We start from the raw sequence: 18782 nt of genomic DNA, 5'->3' as shown, positions 1-18782 counted from the left end.
TTCGACAATTACCAAAAGTTTCCAGTGCCTTTAAGTCTTGCAAACGCATCATGGTTTATCAATTACAGGGGACAATTTGCTGGAGTGATGCAGACAAAGATTATGCAGTTTATGTGAACATTGCAAAAGTAGAAAATCGAGTCAGAGTTAGGCTGGAAATTCATGTGTCCATAATGCATTGTGCGTAATGCGTAGTGTATAATCCTTTAAAATGAAATGCACATAATTTTTATGGATAATGCAGTTCGCAATACGCATACATGGAATGTGCTTTACTTGTCGTACACTTTCATTTTAACGCATTGCGCAATATGCATTCTGCACAATGCACCAACGCGCACAGATATCAGGCCTTATACGAACACAGGTTAAGGAAAGCGGAAAGTTTGAAAAATGTAAATTCCCTGTGTATAAATTACTTATGGGTTGTCATATAGCACATGTCAAATGGTAGAAATACAAGTGTGAAGTGTGACAAGCTCCATGGTGTGAACAAGCTTGTCTGTCAGTGTCTGGCTAATGATGTGTAATCTTTTGACCTTAGTGACGACACATTTTGCACTCTCGCTATGGCATCCTTTCACTATCTTGTGAATACACTGCAAAAACTTGGGGTTCTAATTTGTTACTTTCCAGTGTCTAGTATGTGACAAAAGTAATTCCAAAGTATTCCCCCACCACAGTAGTGTGGTGTGGATCTACGAGGGAATACTTACACGCAGAGCGAATTACTGCATCATGCCATCATGCCTGTCGGCCTATAGGGAAATATGCAAATGTTGTTATTCGCTCTACAGGTAAGGTTTTAGTGACACAGACTCAATTAAGTGAGTATTCTGTTTGAAGCGTCAAGACCAAACAAGCTCTTTTCAGAGCCAACACTCCCTCACAAAAGATTGGTTATTTTACATGGTTGTAGTTTATTCTTTTTATCCATATAAAGATAGCTGTGTTACAATGTAGTATAATAGATGAAAAATAGCTTAATGGTAGCACTTAGTTGTTGCTATGAAAGCTCATGCAGTTTTTGTACTATTTGTTAGTTTTTAAGTGCTATTATCAATATTAATTTTGGTTTTTACTCATACACCGATGTGTGTTAGCACTGTATACCCAGGTCGAAATTCTAGTTGAACCTAGTTAAACTGGGTTTAACTGGAACTAGTTGAAAACCAGTTGATAAACTAGTTAAACACAGTTAAAACCAGTTGGTTTAATATGGAAAATGGACAGACACCAACTGGTTTATAATTTAAACCTAGTTGAACACAGTTGAACCTAGCCCAACCCAGTTGGTTAATATGGAAAATGGACGACTTTGGTCACTATCCAGTTGAACCAGTTGACCCCAGTTAACTAGGTTCAACTGGAATTTTGACCTGGGTACTCAGTATGTTCCCGAGTCCTGTGAAAAAATATCACAGGCATGTTACTCGGGTGGGATTCGAACCCACGACCCTTGCAATTCTAGAGCAGTGTCTTACCAACTAGACTGCCCAGGTTGCCCGGCAGCTAGAGGCAGTTCGCTATTATCAAGTTCTTGTTTTCTTGTTATCCACACTTCTTATGACAAATCTGGAAGGGAAAGATACACCTTCGCCAGTCACAGTGACTTGGAATTTGTCCAACATGTCTTCTGACTTAAGACCCCCACTGACTTAGCCTATCAACCAGAGTGCAACTGCACTGTGTATAATTTTAGCCTCAGACTTAAAAAAAATGCAAACCTCAGCTCCCCATAATGGGAAATCCCACTTGCCTTGGAAAAGAGATGCTTTGATATGGGGGGGGGGGCTTCTCTGCTGATAGACTCAGCCATGATTCACCAAACTCGTCTAGCCATGCCACTAGAGGAAATCCTTTACATATCAAAGTTTTGGTTCAGTGCAATTTTCATGTTCGACCGTTAGTCAGGTTCCAATTTCCCCTCGCTGTCTTTTCTTACGCCCGTCCGACAGCTTAAGTTACTTGGTCAGGGACTTTAGCAGGGTCTTGGGGCTGTGTGATGAATAGCTCAACGGAAATGAACAAACAAAATTAAAACGGCTGACTTTGATGTGGGGAGACTTTCTGTTGTTGACAGGCTTGAGCGATGGCTATTTCCTTTGCTAAAAGCAATACTTTCAATCGTTTTATGAGTCTGTTTGTTTCTAGAAATCGTCCATTTTCATAAAGCTGTGTACATTAAGATAACTCTGAATGAATCACTTGTACGAGCAAATTACTACAGTACCTCTCAATCTGTAAGCTCACTGACGATAACATTTACACTCTTGCCACTCCTCTAGAAGAATTTTCCACACATACACACCACTCAAGTGGATCTCGAACGTTCTTACACTCTGGCCAAGCACTATGGAATAAACTCACTCCAAATTTCTGACTAGTCACTACATAATGTACAAGCTTCAAAATTTATTTCAACAACTATTTTTGTGCATAAAGTTCAATATAGGCCCACTTGCTTCTACATCTCTCCTGTGCCGGGGTGGATTTCACAAAGAGTTAGGACTAGTCTTATCTCGAGTTAGGACCAGTTACTCGTCCTAACTTTAGGACTATCCATGCAATGTGTATATCTCCTAGGACTAGGACTAGTCCTAATTCTTTGTGAAATCGACCCCAGGAGTGGTTTTTTGACAGACATGGCGCATTATAAATTGCCACTTTTATTATTATCATCTGAAACACAAATAAAAATAATTTTAATAATAATTTATTGAACTTATTATTGCCCTCTCTCTAGGACCAGCCTGCTCGAGAGCGCATAACAATTTAACACAATTCCAGTAAAAAAAATTAAATTATAAAAAATTAATCCATCCGAAAACAAGCAAATGCGTAATTACATCAAAAATCCATTAAAAAGTTACAGCAAGTAACAATTGGTAAAAATTACATCAAACAAAGCCAGTTAAGAACCCCAAACCAAATAAGCTTAACTTGTTTCTAACAATTCAATCAAACCAAGGGTAGTAGAAAAGTGTAGAAAATGCCGTACAAAACGAAATACTTTAATGTTCACATCCTCGCTTTATTGTTGGTGTTTTATTGGAAACTAGTGGATGAGAATGAATGTCTTATCCCTTTCAGGGAGCATGTGCTCTCGTTGTTATGTTACTTCAAGATGCTGGAAGCATGGAGGAAGGAACTCTCCATGCTTCAAGCAGTCGCACTAAAGTAGTACTATTAGGGCAATGACCGGACCACAGCCGATGAAACTAATTATGAAGAAGGTTTAGTTGTCACCCAAGGGCTCCCCCGTTTGGGGATCAATAATATCTTCATTAGGAGAAGAGGGTTCTTACTAAGGGTAAAATTATACCCCAGTTGGGGTATTTTGTATAAAAATTCCATACTATTTCAGTATAGCGTGCTTCATCCTAATTATCATTGACTTGTCTGGGATTAAACCAACTGGAAGGTCTGGGATTAAACCAACTGGAAGCAGGTTTCATAATTCCCATAGATTTTCTGATGATTTCCTGGGTAGTATGGGGCTCGATTTTACAAAGCATTAAAGGCTGGATACTATTGCTTATTACTCAAATATAATTGTAAGCATAAAATTTTACTTGGTAACGAGCAAGGGAGAGCTGGTGATAGTATAAAACATTGTGAGAAACAGCTCCCTTTGCAGTAACGTAGTTTTTGAGAAGGAGGTAGTTTCTCATTCAAATATTAAAAGACTTCAGGCCTAAAGTCTTTTTTAGGCATCTGAAAGCACAACAAGGGTGTTTTTCTTTCTGTGTCCTCTTGCAACTTCAATGACCAACTGAGTTTAAATTTTCACAGATTTGTTATTTTATGCATATATGTTGGGATACACAAAGTGAGAAGACTGGTCTTCGACACTAACTAAAGGTGTCCAGTGCCTTTAAGGACCTTCAATGACCTCAGTAGTAGTCTGGGTTCTCATCAGGGTACAAGTATACCCCAATTAGGATAGTTTACACATAACTCTTTCAATCGGATACTAATGTACACATCATTTCACTATTACTAACATGCCTCATTTTATTGCGGGCTCGTCTGCGCTGAGACATAAACCAACTAAAAATAACTCGCTGAATTCCCCCCCTTGCAAAGGGATTTGTGTATTTGACAAGCTGGCTAAACAGCCTACAGTGTATAGTCCCATATCACGCAGACATCATGCACTGAACCACTGCATAACGCCATTATTTACCGCTCTGTAACCAGACATATCGCTCTTGAGGGCATCTGGGGTGTCACAACCTTTTCTCTTAGTCGTAGTGTTTCATAAAAATGTCCTACTAACTTAATATGAGGGAGAAGGGGATTTGAAACAAAATGTCACAAATTATCCAAGCAATGAAATAACTAGCGACAAACAAGTCGCAGGCTATGGAAACACACATAGAAATCATGATTCTTTATCCCCGATGCAAATTTAACATCTATTATATCGTTGCGGTACCCACTGCCAAAACATAGGATTCGAACTGCCTCTAGCTACCCGGAAACCTCGGTAGTCTAGTTGGTAAGACACTGCTCTAGAATTGCAAGGGTCGTGGGTTCGAATCCCACCCGAGTAACATGCCTGTGATATTTTTTCACAGGATTCGGGAAAGTATACAGTGCTAACACACATCGGTGTATGGGTAAAAACCAAAATTAATCATCTTTATCCCGAGGCAAATTTAACATCTGTTATAGAAATCTTCTGTTCTCAAGCCCCTAGAGTTTAAAAAGCCTGTAAGCTTTGAGGTTAGACCGTGAGTGAGCCAAGTACAAAGAAGAGTCTGAGATTTCTATGTTCACAAAAAAGAATGGTTCAATTTCTCACCTAACTGTTATCCCCATTACGTGTATGAAAGTCAAATCATAAAGAACTACTTGGCCCTTCCATATAGCAAAAAAGCCTAGGACAAACATTTCAGTTTTGTATAAAAGATAATTTCTGGGTAAACTGAGAGCGTTTTTTTTTTGGTCAATTTTTGACATTTGATTGTGTGTATTTTTGTCATGCAGGTTTTGACTGGAGTTTACACTTTAAGTGGGAGCACATGCCCGTGGACCAGCGATCAAAAAGAAAAAGCTCTCTTGAGCCAATCAGGTATGTGCTTTCATTCTCTGGCCTAACCAATGAAATGCTTCCTTACCAAACTTGTAACCAATAGGAATGCTTGTTTGTTAATTGTGTCCTGTGCCTTGGGACCTCTTGTCAAAGACAGTGTTGTTGTTTGTTCACATGAAAATCTCATTACATGCAAGACTGATATGAGCAGTTAACAACAAAAGATATTGTCACAAAAGCATTTAAAAATTTCGAAATAGATAGAGAAGAGAAAAAGCAGGGTCGATTTCATATAGCTGGCAATCACAAAACATTGACCCCAAGTCATAGAGTTATATATAAGAACTAGAGGGCGCACTGGTGATGCTGCTTGCACAACCCCGACAGGACCGCAAGGAGACACGCGCGCCATTCTGTACGCGCGTTGAATACGAACTTCACTTTGGAGTTTTTGTTTATTGAACGCCTACGCGACGCTGTTTTGTCATCTTACAAAATGGCGGCACAAACACACGCTGTGCAATGCCTGTTTTGTCAACTTAGAAAATGGCTGCCTGGGCGCACGCCAGGTCGCGTTTATAGGCCAGTGTGCCCTCTAGTTTTGATATAAAACTCTATGCCCCAAGCCCCTCTTTTACAAAGAATTATCTTTCTCTCTCAGCAGAAACCTGTGACCGGCCAAAATGCCATGAAATTTACGGTGTTGTGACTGGTGCACTGCTATTATTTCTTTTGCTGGGCAATTAAATTTGTTGGACACTATTTCCTGCTTAATTGCTGTCATAAAATTTATCAATGTGTTGACTTTGGACAGCCAAATTACTTTCACATTACGCTTCAGCAAAGTGTGTTTTCTTAGCTGCAAATACTTGCTGTTGAGGGAAACAATCGGTTTTTCCTTCTAAGGGAATTGTTGTGGCCAGCGATTTTATCTTTTGACCCATTCAAACAAAATGTCCAAGCATAAATGGGAAAAGGCACACTGACACATCTGACCTGTAAATGCGGAAAATGCTGAGTGAGGAAATTGATTATTGATTCTGTGTTTTGCCACTGGCGTCAATTTTCTGGCGAGCTACTGGGGATGTTTTCATTTCACGAAACTGTATCCACTAGAGATTGCCGGCAACCCGTGTGACTGCAGTAATCCAATACAAAACGAACTCGGAAATGAGAATTAAAGAATTGTGGTGGAACAGGCAGCTATTTGGGAATGGGCCAGCGTTATAAGATGTGATTGAAAAGTAGGAATTGTACTACAAGTTGGACAGGTTGATAAAGTGGGGAGGGGGAAAATCCTGGCTGTTACTCAAAAGCAATGGGCTGTTTCAATGAATGGGGACAATGATAATCTTAGTAGAACATCCTCTCTTTTTTTAAAACCCTTTTTGTAGTATGAGGAATGGTAACAAATAATCGTTTTTTATATTGCACTTTACACACCCGAAGCGTGTCTCAAAGCGCCATTATAACCCTTGGGGCCAATTTCATAGAGCTGCATAAGCAAAAAATTTGCTTAAGCACGAAAATAGCTCGCTTATTTTTCACATGTAACTGGCAAAAATTTCATGCCATATACATTGCTTGTGACTGGTATTTAGCTGTTGTTTACTTAGCATAACAATTGAGTGGAGTCTTGGCCGGTAATCTGATTTTACTAAGCGAGGATATTTTTGCTTAAGCAAACTTTTGTGCTTAAGCCGCTCTATGAAATTGGGCCCTGGTCACTGGGTCATTTATTCATTCCTTAAATCATCTCGGCTCCCTGGGGAGTACAGCCTGTGCAACAAACAAACGCTTCTAAGCTGAATCAATCAGAAGAACCATCTCTGCCCTCATAGGTACCAATTTACTCCTGGGTGGAGAGAAGCATTTATAGTATAATGTCGTGCTCAGGGTCACAAAGGTGTCCTGACAGGGACTCGGAACAGAAACACAGGAGCTTGAGTTCGGTTCTCTTATCCACTCAGCCGTGACACCCAGTAATGGTGGATTATGATAGAATAGAATAGAATAGAATAGAATAGTATACACATAATGAATGTTTATGAGTGCAATGGTGCAAATATGTTCATGAGTTGAAAGATGGAATGTTCTATTCAACGAGGCGGAGCCGAGTTGAATGGAACATTCCAGCTTTCAACGAATGAACATATTCGCACCATTGCACGAATGAAAAACATTCATTATTTGTTTTATATAACATCCAAGTAGATCTTTGTCATTTTGATTGAAAGATACAACTTTCAAAACAAACAAAGCGTAGGCCTCCAATTTTTAATTGTAGAAGACGAATGCTAGTAATTTTACTAATATGCCTTGCTGCGTTTTACCGAAGACAACGCGCATGCAGTGATGTTTTTACTCAGCTTTTTCATTCCATCCGAAAAGTACCATTGCACGCTGGCAGCGTGCAATGGTACTTTTCGGATGGAACGAAAAAGCACGGTGAGTGACTCAGCGTGCAATGGTACTTTTATTTGCTATCACGTGACGGACAATCCTCCAATCAAATGGCAAGGATCTGCTTGGGTGTTATATAAAATAGAATAATGTTTTATTGTCACTTGTAAAAAAAACAAATATTAGTACAGTGAAATTCGTTATTATAAGTAGAAAAAGCAAACTGTTCTTATAAAGCGCATTACACACACAGTCCCAATGAAATATACATTTATTCATTTATTCATAAACGCAAAGCCTCTAAAAGGTTAAAGCATGCAGCTGTTATTATAACTGTCTGTGAATAAATTATGTGCCTCAAAGGTTTTCATAAAAAAATGAAAACAGTTGCTCGAAAGTACCCATCACTTAAGTTTTTTGGACAAGTATGTACTGCAAAAGTCGTACATTGAGAGAGCTGCATTTCTGAAAAATAAAGCAATTCTTCATAAACACTCAAACAAAAATTAAAGTCGACTCTCTGCTGCCTCTTGAAAACTAAACAAATATATTTTTTCTACTCCTAAACTTCAGATTCCTTTTTAAAATTTGGCAGGTCAGCTTGTAATTTTTGCTAATTATCCCAGGTAGAAAAAACCATGGACAATGGGCTTGCTCCCAAACTTACTTGCTGCCAGTTTTCATAAGGCACTCAAGCCAAACAGGACCAACTTTAATGCCTAAACTTATCAACCCCAAAAACGTTATTATTCAAAAGTAACCGTAACTAAATTCTAATAAGCTTGGGGCATTAAATGTTGCCTACTTTGTGTGGTGCACCCCTTAGTACACTGCTCTGCTGTACTGTAGGTCACTACCCCCTCATGCACCCAATTAGGAAATCCTCTTGATTATTCGTGGCTTCATGTGTAGGAAAAGACACATTATTCTATGACTTGGTTGATTAAAAGGGATAACATCAGCATTGTGTGATCGATTTAGACACTTCAGTCAAACTCTTCTGTCATCAGACTAATTAGAAGGCATAGGCTAGAGCACTAAATTTGCTATTTGAGTGCTTTCAGGAAGCATTGCTTATTGAAGTTAAGGGTACTTAACTTCAATAGTGTTTAAAGGGATTGTATACATTTGGTAATTGGCTGCCAATTTGTTTCAATCCTATATAGTTGTAGATATACCTTAGTGTAACCTGTGAAAATTGCATTTCAAAAGTTGGTAGCGTTTTTGAGATATTTCCAAACATCTGGAGTCGTTATGTCCACGCAAAAAGAATAATCCCCAAGAGGAATAAACATTCTGAGAAGTGTTACTGCAGTAATGCTTCTCAGATTCAAATTTGGGGGCATAAAAACTGATATATTTTTTCATAACCACATTACTTCAAAGCCATTGACAAATTAAAGAGACCGCTAACATAGGGCTAGATAGCTCAGTTGGAAGAGCGCCGGCACAATAATTCAGAGTTCTATGGTTCAAATCCTGCTCTATCAACTATTTCAACTTTTTTTTTCTGAATTTAGAACACCCATGATAGCTGGTGGACTGTTTGTTATCAACAAAGGCTGGTTCAACAAACTTGGAAAATATGACACAGAGATGAATATATGGGGAGGAGAAAACTTTGGTAAGTAAATGTCATTACGTCAGTATGCGCCATCCTCTGGGGTCAATGTTCCCATAAGTCAATCTAGATCTGTCAGATGCAATTGTGTCCGCCATGCAACACTGTCCACTCCGGACACTTTTGCATATGCAATCGTGTCCGGGGCTATGCAAAAACCGTCTGGTGGACATGTACATGAGACTGTACATGTATTTTCGCGTGTAAGCGCGCGTGCATGCACTGAACCTAAGTATGCAGCATGAATATTCACATGTTTTATGATTGCAGCAAATACCCAACGGCCGAACATTTCCCATGTCATTCATGACATGCACTTAGCTTGAACAAAAATGGTGAACGTGTTCCGTCGACCAAGGGCGTTTAATTAACTGCAAGGACGGTTTTGCACAGGGCGGACACAACTGCATATGCAAATGTGTCCGGGCGGACACAATTGCATTATGCAGCAGCGTCCGGGCGGATACGATTGCATATGCAAAACTGTCCTGCATTATTGCATATGCAATAATGTCCTCCGGATAGTATTGCATAGAGGACATAATTGCATGCGACACCCCGAATAAAGATATTGACAAAATAGGGAGGCCGCCAAAAAAGGACTAGATAGCTCAGTTGGTGGAGCGCCTGTATGTTAATCCAGAGGTCTTTGGTTCAAGTCTCGCTCCAGTAAGTTTTTCTTTGTTCAAACCCAAACTAATTCTGACACACTGACAGTACCATCTACTCTATGACTAGCTCAAACCCTCTTGCGTGTAAGAAGTCGTCAGTTCAAGTTTCTTGGGCACAGACTTCGGATGCCAGATGATGAACTTGTCAAGGTTTACGCTCTACACACACCGACCTTCTGAAAAAGAAGACCAGGAAGGCAACTCACATCAGTCCTGACACAGTACAACGTCTGCTTGGAGATGATGAAGGCATGCTACAACCAAACCAAATCTCAACACTTGCCCAAGATCGCCATAGTTGGAAGAAGCTTGTAGTCGCCTGCTCCGCAGCTGAAGGATGATGATGATGATGATGATGATGTATAGAGCATCTTCTATATGGAGCTAAAACCTGGACCATGTAAAAGAGATTCAAGATCGGCTGAACTAAAATAAGCATTATAAAGAATTTGGACTGCAAATCACTTTGGGAATTGAGTTATTGAGGCTTGACCTCAGTGCACCCCCACACTGTAAATTCCTCCTCATGCACATTGAGTAAAGCAGACATTTCTGCCAAGTCTTTCAATCAGAATTCAACCATTTTATTCAAAGTCTAAAGAGGTTGGTAATCTAATAAATCACTGGTGTCCTGTAGGGACTTGACCTGGGCCCAGTTTCATAAAGCTGCTTAAGCACAAAAGTACAACCAAATTATGATTTACCAGAACAAGGTTAGCAGCCAAACTACCACATGTACAATCTGTGGCTGTTACTCTGCTTAGTTTGGCTGAGCAGAAAATATTTAAGCAGTTCTATGAAATGGGGCCCAAGCTACAGTTCAGGTACGATCATGAAACAATTGGACTGACTTTTGTTATTCAAAAATAGACATTTCAGCAATGTCTTTCAATCAGAATGCAACAATTGTGTTTTCAAAGTATAGATAGGTTGGTCTATAGTCCAATAAATCACTGGTGTCCTTTGGGGACTTGCTTGACCTGGCTAAGGTTGACTTACATCATGCAACAATTGGACTTGTAACTTTTGTTAGTCAAACGTTTCAAACAGTATACTCTGCTCGTCTTCAGGAGAAACCAAACTGCTTCCTTGCTTGACATCCACCTTAAAGTCAATTGCACTATGATCAATGGGCCTTTATTTTGACAAAAGGTGACCGCCTATAATTATGTTCTGACTTCCTGGCGAAACACAGAGGGGACTTCATTTCCATTCATAAACAAAAAGTACGCTGCAGGCCATGAAATCAAAACATACGCTTGCTTGTGATTTCCTATTAAAAACATGAAACGTCACTACCTTCCCGCTTTTGGCAATTCCCTTGGGGACTATTAGATTGTTGTGAGTGGTTCCACCCATTCTGATGGTCTGATGACTCTATGTTTTTTTAACTCTAAGTTCCTTGCCCTTTATGGGGGGGGGTGCATTTGCTGTTTAAGAGTTGATTCCTTGTTAAGACCACCGTTAACACACGATAGGCCAGTGGTTAGGCTGCAAGGCTTGCAATCGCAAGGTTGTGGGTTCGAATCACACAGTCCAACCGCTGATTTCACAATGACTAGATCACAAGTTCTTGATTTGTGCAATTCATAATCATCGACGTTAAACCAATGTATGTGTGTGAGAGATTGGATGTTGCCAGCATGGTGTTTCTATCCTGTTTTGGGAGTTCAGGGAACAGATACTGACCAAAACAAAGGAGACTGTCAACATAAGGCTAGAGTAAATTTGGTAGAACAGTGGCTTGTAATCCGAAGGTTGTTTAAGTTCGAGTCCCACTTTAGTCAATTTGTCTTTGTTTAACCCAAAATTACTGACAAATTTACCCTCTCAGTTCACCTTGTGGCTTATTATTTAATATATTAAAAGCAGGTTCTCAAACATCTGGCTGTTATTCACTTTTGCGAAAAGGGGTGTATTCCCGTTACTTAGTCATCATTTGTTTATCGCCCTTTTACCATGTGCCGCCTTCCTTTCATGTCAGTTACTCATGGGTCCATTTTGAAAAAACAAGTTTAATAAAAGAAAGTTCATAACAAAGGTCTACTTATGGTTCCTTAAATTTCACAACATGTTTTTGTATCAATGATTTGGGGTTGAACAAGGAAACGTTTTATAGAGCGGGATATGAACCAACAACTCTGGTTTAACGTGCTGCTGTTCTACCAACTAAAGCTATCTAGCTATCTTTCTGCAAATGTAACAAGCTCTGACATTTGTGGAGGAGACAAAGCAAACTTGGTTATTTATATTTATCTGTTGTTTCCTTTCTTTCAGAAATATCTTTCCGAGTTTGGCAATGTGGTGGTTCCTTGGAGATTATACCTTGTAGCCGAGTCGGCCATGTTTTCCGCAAGAAGCACCCGTACACCTTTCCAGATGGAAATGCTAATACATATATCAGGTACAGAGTCTGCCTCTGCGAGTGAATGCTGCAATAATTGTATCCGTGCAAGTTAAAGGCACTGGACACCTTTGGTATATTTTCACTTAACCTCAATTGGTCATCCAAGTTGCAAGAGAATAATGAAAGAAAAACACCCTTATTTTCAGATGCCTGTTAAAAGGCTTCATGCCTGAAGTCTTTTTAATATTTGAGTGAGAATTTACCTCTTTCTCAAAAACTGCGTTACTTCAGAGGTAGTCGTTTCCCACAATGTTTTATACAACAGCTCTCCAATGCTCCTTACCAAGTCAGTTTTGAAGTTTATAATTGTTTTGAGTAATTACCAAACGTGAACCTTCCCTTTAAGGTGAGCATGAAAACAACATGCAATCAGGGGCCTAACCCAAAGCCTGTCCCGAGGACTGACGTTTTTTCCAACAATCTGATCCCCCGAAACAAAAACAAAGTCCCTTCAAGACAGAAAGTGAATAATATTCCTATCTGATTATAGATTATCCAAGCCACCTGATTGCCCTACGGATGAGATGAGCACACGCCATCTCCTGATTGCACACAATCCATACAAGGATCTCTTTGTCTCTGCACCCAAGGGTTGTGTCTTTGCACTTTATGACCAGGATTATTTCCCGAAGCCAAATTTCCAGTGGGGAAAATGCGCAATGCTGCACGAAAAATAATCTGTAGAACAGGACTGACAAAATCGCTTTTTTTTAAAGGGAAGGTATACGTCTGGGTATAGTCGCCCTTAAAATTAATGGAAATGAAAACCTTTTATTAGGAGCTACAGCAGCATTTTAAGAAGCATTTCACTTCAAAGATATGTGGTTACGTAAACAAAATATCAGTTTTTCTACTCCAAAATCTGAGAATTGTATATTCCTATTAGGGAAGTCTTCCTGCATGGACATATTCGCTCCTGATTTTCCAAAAAAAAGTTTCCGCTTTTGGAGTGTCATTGCAGTATTAATGGCAAAATAAATTATGACCAAAAAGATGCGTGTTCCACCAATCAAAGACAAAGATATGTGTGTGTGTGGTATGTACCTTTTTATCGAGTGACAATCGCATAATAAATAAAATGTCATGGTTCCGAATGCAAACTACACTCAAGATTCAACCTTTTGGCAAAAAGAGTCCCTCATCCCTGTGGAGGATACAGACGGATAATACATGGTGGATAACATCACCTGATGGTGTGATAGTGAAGACAGACTTGAGGGGAAACTCTAAAGCTTAGTTTTTTTCAATAGAGGAAGGACCTCAACGAGAGGCAGCGGGTCATCATCCCAAGAGATGACCTGGATGCAAATATTTCTTGCGGCCAGGGATAAGATTTTTTTTCCTGACTTTACTCTGAAATCAGACTTGTTTTGTAAGGCACTGGACACTATTGTTAATTACACAAAATAATTGTTATCATAAAAACTTACTTGGTAACTAGCAACAGAGAGCTGTTGATATTATAAAACATTGTGAGAAGCGGCTCCCTCTGAAGTAACATAGTTTTTTAGAAAGAAGTAATTTTTGCTCAAATACTATAAGTCTTCAGGCCTGTAGCCTTTTACTAGGCATCTGAAAGCACACAAATTAGGGCAACAAGGGTGCTTTTCCTTTTATTATTCTCTTACAAGTTCGATGACTAATTGAGTAAAAAAAAATCACAGATTTGTTATCTTGTGCATATGTTGGGATACACCAAGTGAGAAGACTGGTCTTTAACAATTACAAAAGGTGTCCAGTGCCTTTAAGTCTTGCTTTTTGATCTACTTCTCTAAATTATTTGTGTTTTTTTGTTGTTTTTTTTTCCAGAAATACGAGAAGGACCGCTGAGGTATGGATGGATGAATACAAACAGTACTTTTACAATGCCAGGCCCTCGGCCAGAGGAAAACCTTTTGGAAAGTAAGCAGTAATCAAATTGTTTGATTTTTGTCACATATTTGATGAAAAAAGAATGGTGTTTTTATTTGTGGTATTTGAAGAATTTGGGTTGAACAAAGAAAATGTGACTGGAGCGGGATTTGAACCATCAACCTCCGGATTAACAAGCCGGTGCTCCACCAACTAAACTATATCAACCTCAAAATAGGGATGACCACCAACATAGGGCTAGATATAGATAGCTCAGTTGAGTTGGTAGAGAGCCAGCACGTTAATCCAGAGGTTGTTGGTTCACATCCCACTCTAGTAAATTTGTATCTGTACAACCCAAAATTATTCAAAATTTACTTGATTTTTACACTTTCAAACTCCAAACTTTCAAGTCATATTATAGATAATAACTAGTAACACATTTTCCTTTCATCATTTCAGCGTGGAAAGCAGAAAAGAATTGAGAAATCAGTTACACTGCAAATCGTTCCACTGGTATCTTAAAAACATCTATCCAGAGTTAAGGTGAGTTGAAATATGAGCTGTGGGTGATTTTGTTACGGCTATATTCTACATTAGATTCAAACTTGAATCCTTATTTCTGAAAGTTGATGCAAGCAACAACAGTGTGATATATAAATAAAATTTTGACATTTTAAAAAATTTTGTGTAATATTGAGTTAATTTATTTAAAGTGTACCAAATGTCGTCATCCATTTTACGAGTGTCTTTTTATGTTGCTGTATTTGTTGTTTTTCTGCATTTTTGTTTTGTATAATTGATAAATGTTAACCCTTAATATCCGCATATTCTTTTTTCCCCCATTCAACACTCAAGTATATATACTCCACTCATGCAAAGTTTCAAACACTACTTATAGACCTATGTTAATAATAATAATAATTGTGGCTTCTTATTTATAGCGCACATGTCCATCACCCAGTGACAGTGACGCTCCTGGCGCTGTAACATACAGTATTTCCTGCCAGATGTGGGACTACGTTTGAATTATGAGACCTAATTCTGATAGCACCATGTAATTTGCTTTACAAGGTGCTGCCGATCTTACCAGGGACACCGGGGCGACCCCTTCTCTTTTCGATACGTGCACTGGGTTCTTTTACATGCGTTACATAACACAACGCTTAACGTCCCATCCGAAGGACGAAGCATAAGTGTCTCGCTTAAGGACACAAGTGTCACGGCTGGGGATTCAAACCCACACTCTGCTTATGTAAAACATATGTATGTCAATGTGTAGCCTTTGTCTGTAATAATTTGATGCAATTAAAGATTAACAAGTTCTTCTCAACTCCTGGTTTGCAGAATTCCTGCTCCAGGAAATGTGCAATATGGGAAGCTACAGCAGGGGGAGTTATGTCTGGACTCGGCCCCTAAAACAACCGGAACCACGTGGGCTCCATCTATTATACCATGTGAATTCCAGGACGAAAACCAGGTTGGTTTTAGCTGATCATAGTTATTTGTGATAGAAGATTCTTCTTTTTTGAGGGGGGGGGGGCTGGAGATGACACTCACTGACCAGTGTTTACTTTTTGTCTGGGACACATGTCATTATAATACTGTTAATTGTTCGGACATGTTATCTTGGATTAAGAAACAAGGGACTTGAAAATCTAGGGGTTTTTTTTCCAATATTCATTCTGATAAATATGTATGCCCCATGGCAGGTTTCACTGATAAGGGACAAACTGTGAGTTTGAACTTGTACACGTTCAAAAATCATCTGAGAAAGTCCACAAAGTTCAACAAGAGAGCCAAAATAGTTTTTCACATTTGAAATATTCATAATAGCAAAAGAGTTAGTTGTTCAAATGATTTTGTTCATCCAATTCTGTCAGGATAATATGTTAACTTTGGGGTTGAAAGAAGAAAAATTTACCAAACGGCTCTTCCAACTGAGCTATCTAGCCCTATGTTTTCCCTATTTTTTCAATATTACTTGCGATTTACTATTTGATATTTGAGAATATAAATTAGTTATATGAAACCATGGGTTTTTCATTTTATAATTTTATTTATTTTTCATAATTATTAAATATGTAGGCGTGGACTTTAACGAAGGAAGACACCATTACAGACTGTTCATGTGTGTACTTTTTAACAATCCCACCACAATCTGACTTTTGATTTATAATGATTATTTCTTTTACCCGATTTGTAGGCGTGGTCTTTAACGAAGGAAGACACCGTTCAGCAGCAGTTCAAGTGTCTTACAGTCAGCTCGTCTGTGCCTGATACGAGAGTTTATCTTACATCTTGCCAAAGCAACGAAATTAAACAGGTATTTCTATTCTGTTATCCTAATTTAACCCATAAAGTTTCAGTTGAACTTGCAATATCTAAATGCAAAAGAGTGAAAAAGCCCTCTTTGAAGAGCCATATGAGGGACATCTCTTTTTCGAGTGGTCTTCCACTCTTTTAGATTGAAGTTTGCATCTTTTAAAGTGATTTTTCACTCTGTCCTGGAGTGAAACCCCTTTAAAAGAGTGAAATAACCACCACTCTTTTTAAAGAGCCATATGAGGGAAAACTCGAAAAGTAAAGAGTGGTATTTTTCACTCTTTTACATTTGGAGAGTAGTACTGAGAGGTTTGTCACAGTTCATTTCAATGGGTAAAAACTCATCAGGGCATCAGTGGAAATGAAACTGCTTAGTTAATTTCCACTCAGAACAAGCCTATCCCATCACATGAATAACTTGTGCAGTACAGTTGTTCAATGAGATTTGTTTGGTGTCCTGTTTCTAAGTAATGAAGACAATTTGGCTAGATTTACATTGGGGCCACACCCCTAAGATCTTAGGGCCACACCTTAAAATCTTGGGCCACGCCCCCAAGATAAACATAACTTTGGATGGGCATTATATCTGGGCTCAATTTAATAGAGCACAAGAAGTAGCTATGTACAACAAGATAATGCAAACTAAATAGTATTCATATAAATATATATGAACAAGTGTATGTGACTCACTGTCATTGCATGCAGTCGTGAGATTGTGGATGATTTGTCAAGTGCTCATGAACCTGATGAGAAAGGCAGATGCAATCACAATTAATTGATGAGTTTTGCACATGGACTTCTCAAGGATTTATTTTGACAGGATAACTGGCAGGCTTTAACATTACTACAAAGATTCTGATTACAAGTTTAGGAGTTTATTTTGTTAACAACTGATTTCATGAATTTTTGCCAAGCTTGTGTTTATTTTATTTGATGGTTATTCTTTTTTTAGTAACAAAACTTAACAAAATGTTTTTCAAAATTGTTGAAAAGTCATTAACTCTTTAGTGCTCAAGGGGGTCATTAGCGACCACCAACATAACATCAAGTTGACTTTGATAAACGGTCATAACTTAAAAACTACAACTCCCATATATACCCCCCCCCCTTCTTTCGGTTGTTTAGAGCGATTATGAGCTTTCATTTGATGTGATGTTCAACAGGGGCGTCGTTGAACAATTTTGAGAAAAACACAGTTGAACATTTTAAATTAATTCTTCAAGTAGAATTTTCACTTGGTTTCATATGTTTGACTTTTTTTATTTCAACGCTACACATTTCTAGCCCTTATATTTAAATAAGTTTCTTGACCCCTTTTTCAACTTGACAGAAGTGGACAAGAGAGGGCAGCAGACTGAGACATCAGTTGAGTGGTCTGTGCTTGGACCATTTACCACAGAGGGGGCTAGTAGTAAGACACTGCAGCAATGACTCTGATACACAAGTGTGGACCTTCAAGCCTTCAAAGACAGCAAAGTACTGATGTCAAGCCCCAGTGAGGTCATACGCCTCATGTGGTAGTTGAGCTGCAGTGTGTTAAGGTGAATCTGGAGGAAGGTTATACACGAATACAGTGAGGATAAATGAGGTAAACCTTAATGAGTTAGACCTTTCTTAACTGATAACCCTTTGTTATTAAAGGCACTGGACACCTTCCGTAATTGTCAATGACCAGTATTCTTACTTTGTATCCCCCAACATATGCATAAAATAACAAATCTGTGAAAATTTGGACTCAATTTATCAGCGAACTTGCATTATGAGAACAATGAAAGAAAAACATCCTTGTGGCACAAATTTGTGTGCTTTCAAGATGCCTAACTCAAGGCTTTAGGCCTGGAGTCTTTTAATATATTTTTGAGAAATTACCTCTTTCTCAAAAACTATGTTATTTCAGAGAGAGTCATTTCTCACATTGTGTTATAACTATCAACAGCTCTCCATTGCTTCTTACCAAATGCTAACAGTTATTTTGAGTTAGTACAAATAGTGTCCGGTGCCTTTAAGCCTCAATGAACTAACCCTTGATGAGGTTACAACCTCAGGGACGGAAACCTTGGTAAAGATGGCTAAACCTTGAGGTTTAAACCAACCTCAGTGATGTGGCAGTTCCCCTCACAAAACTCATTAACGCGTTTGCTCTGAAATGAATTGTACTAGTAACTAAAACATGAAAGGTGATTCGTTCTATATGTAAATATGAAAGAATCATGAAATATTTCAAAGTCAGACATTTTGTATGTGGTATGTTCATGTTTTTTTCTTTTTTTCTTTTCTTGTAAATTTCATCAAACCAGCCTCGCCCAAGACCAAGGCTCAAATGCCATAACGATAAACTTATAATAGCTGATGATTTAAAAAGGGTAAAACGCTGCGTCACATAACTTAAATATTAGGCCTGTAAAGAAATTGCACTCGATCAAGCAGTGAACATGGGTCAGGTTTCCTGTGTACCAAGTATGG

The 18782-nt window shown here is 38.7% G+C and overlaps 1 protein-coding gene across 1 annotated transcript in view; it reads left to right on the top strand.

Moving 5' to 3' along the window:
• LOC117294654 (polypeptide N-acetylgalactosaminyltransferase 16-like) overlaps positions 1–18022 on the top strand; it is a 42932-nt gene extending 24910 nt beyond the window's left edge. Inside the window, exons 7-14 of the mRNA XM_033777162.1 lie at positions 4996–5080; positions 8965–9068; positions 12014–12140; positions 13953–14045; positions 14457–14540; positions 15342–15474; positions 16201–16320; positions 17650–18022. Of these exons, the coding sequence (XP_033633053.1) occupies positions 4996–5080; positions 8965–9068; positions 12014–12140; positions 13953–14045; positions 14457–14540; positions 15342–15474; positions 16201–16320; positions 17650–17802 (899 nt within the window). The 3' untranslated portion in view covers positions 17803–18022. The remainder of the gene's footprint in view (positions 1–4995; positions 5081–8964; positions 9069–12013; positions 12141–13952; positions 14046–14456; positions 14541–15341; positions 15475–16200; positions 16321–17649) is intronic.
• The last annotated feature ends 760 nt before the right edge of the window (positions 18023–18782 follow it).

Source organism: Asterias rubens, chromosome 1, assembly GCF_902459465.1.
Source record: "Asterias rubens chromosome 1, eAstRub1.3, whole genome shotgun sequence".
Lineage (NCBI taxonomy): Eukaryota > Metazoa > Echinodermata > Asteroidea > Forcipulatida > Asteriidae > Asterias > Asterias rubens.
The sequence above is the reverse complement of the archived record's forward strand: the minus strand, read 5'-3'. Positions and strand labels throughout refer to the sequence as shown.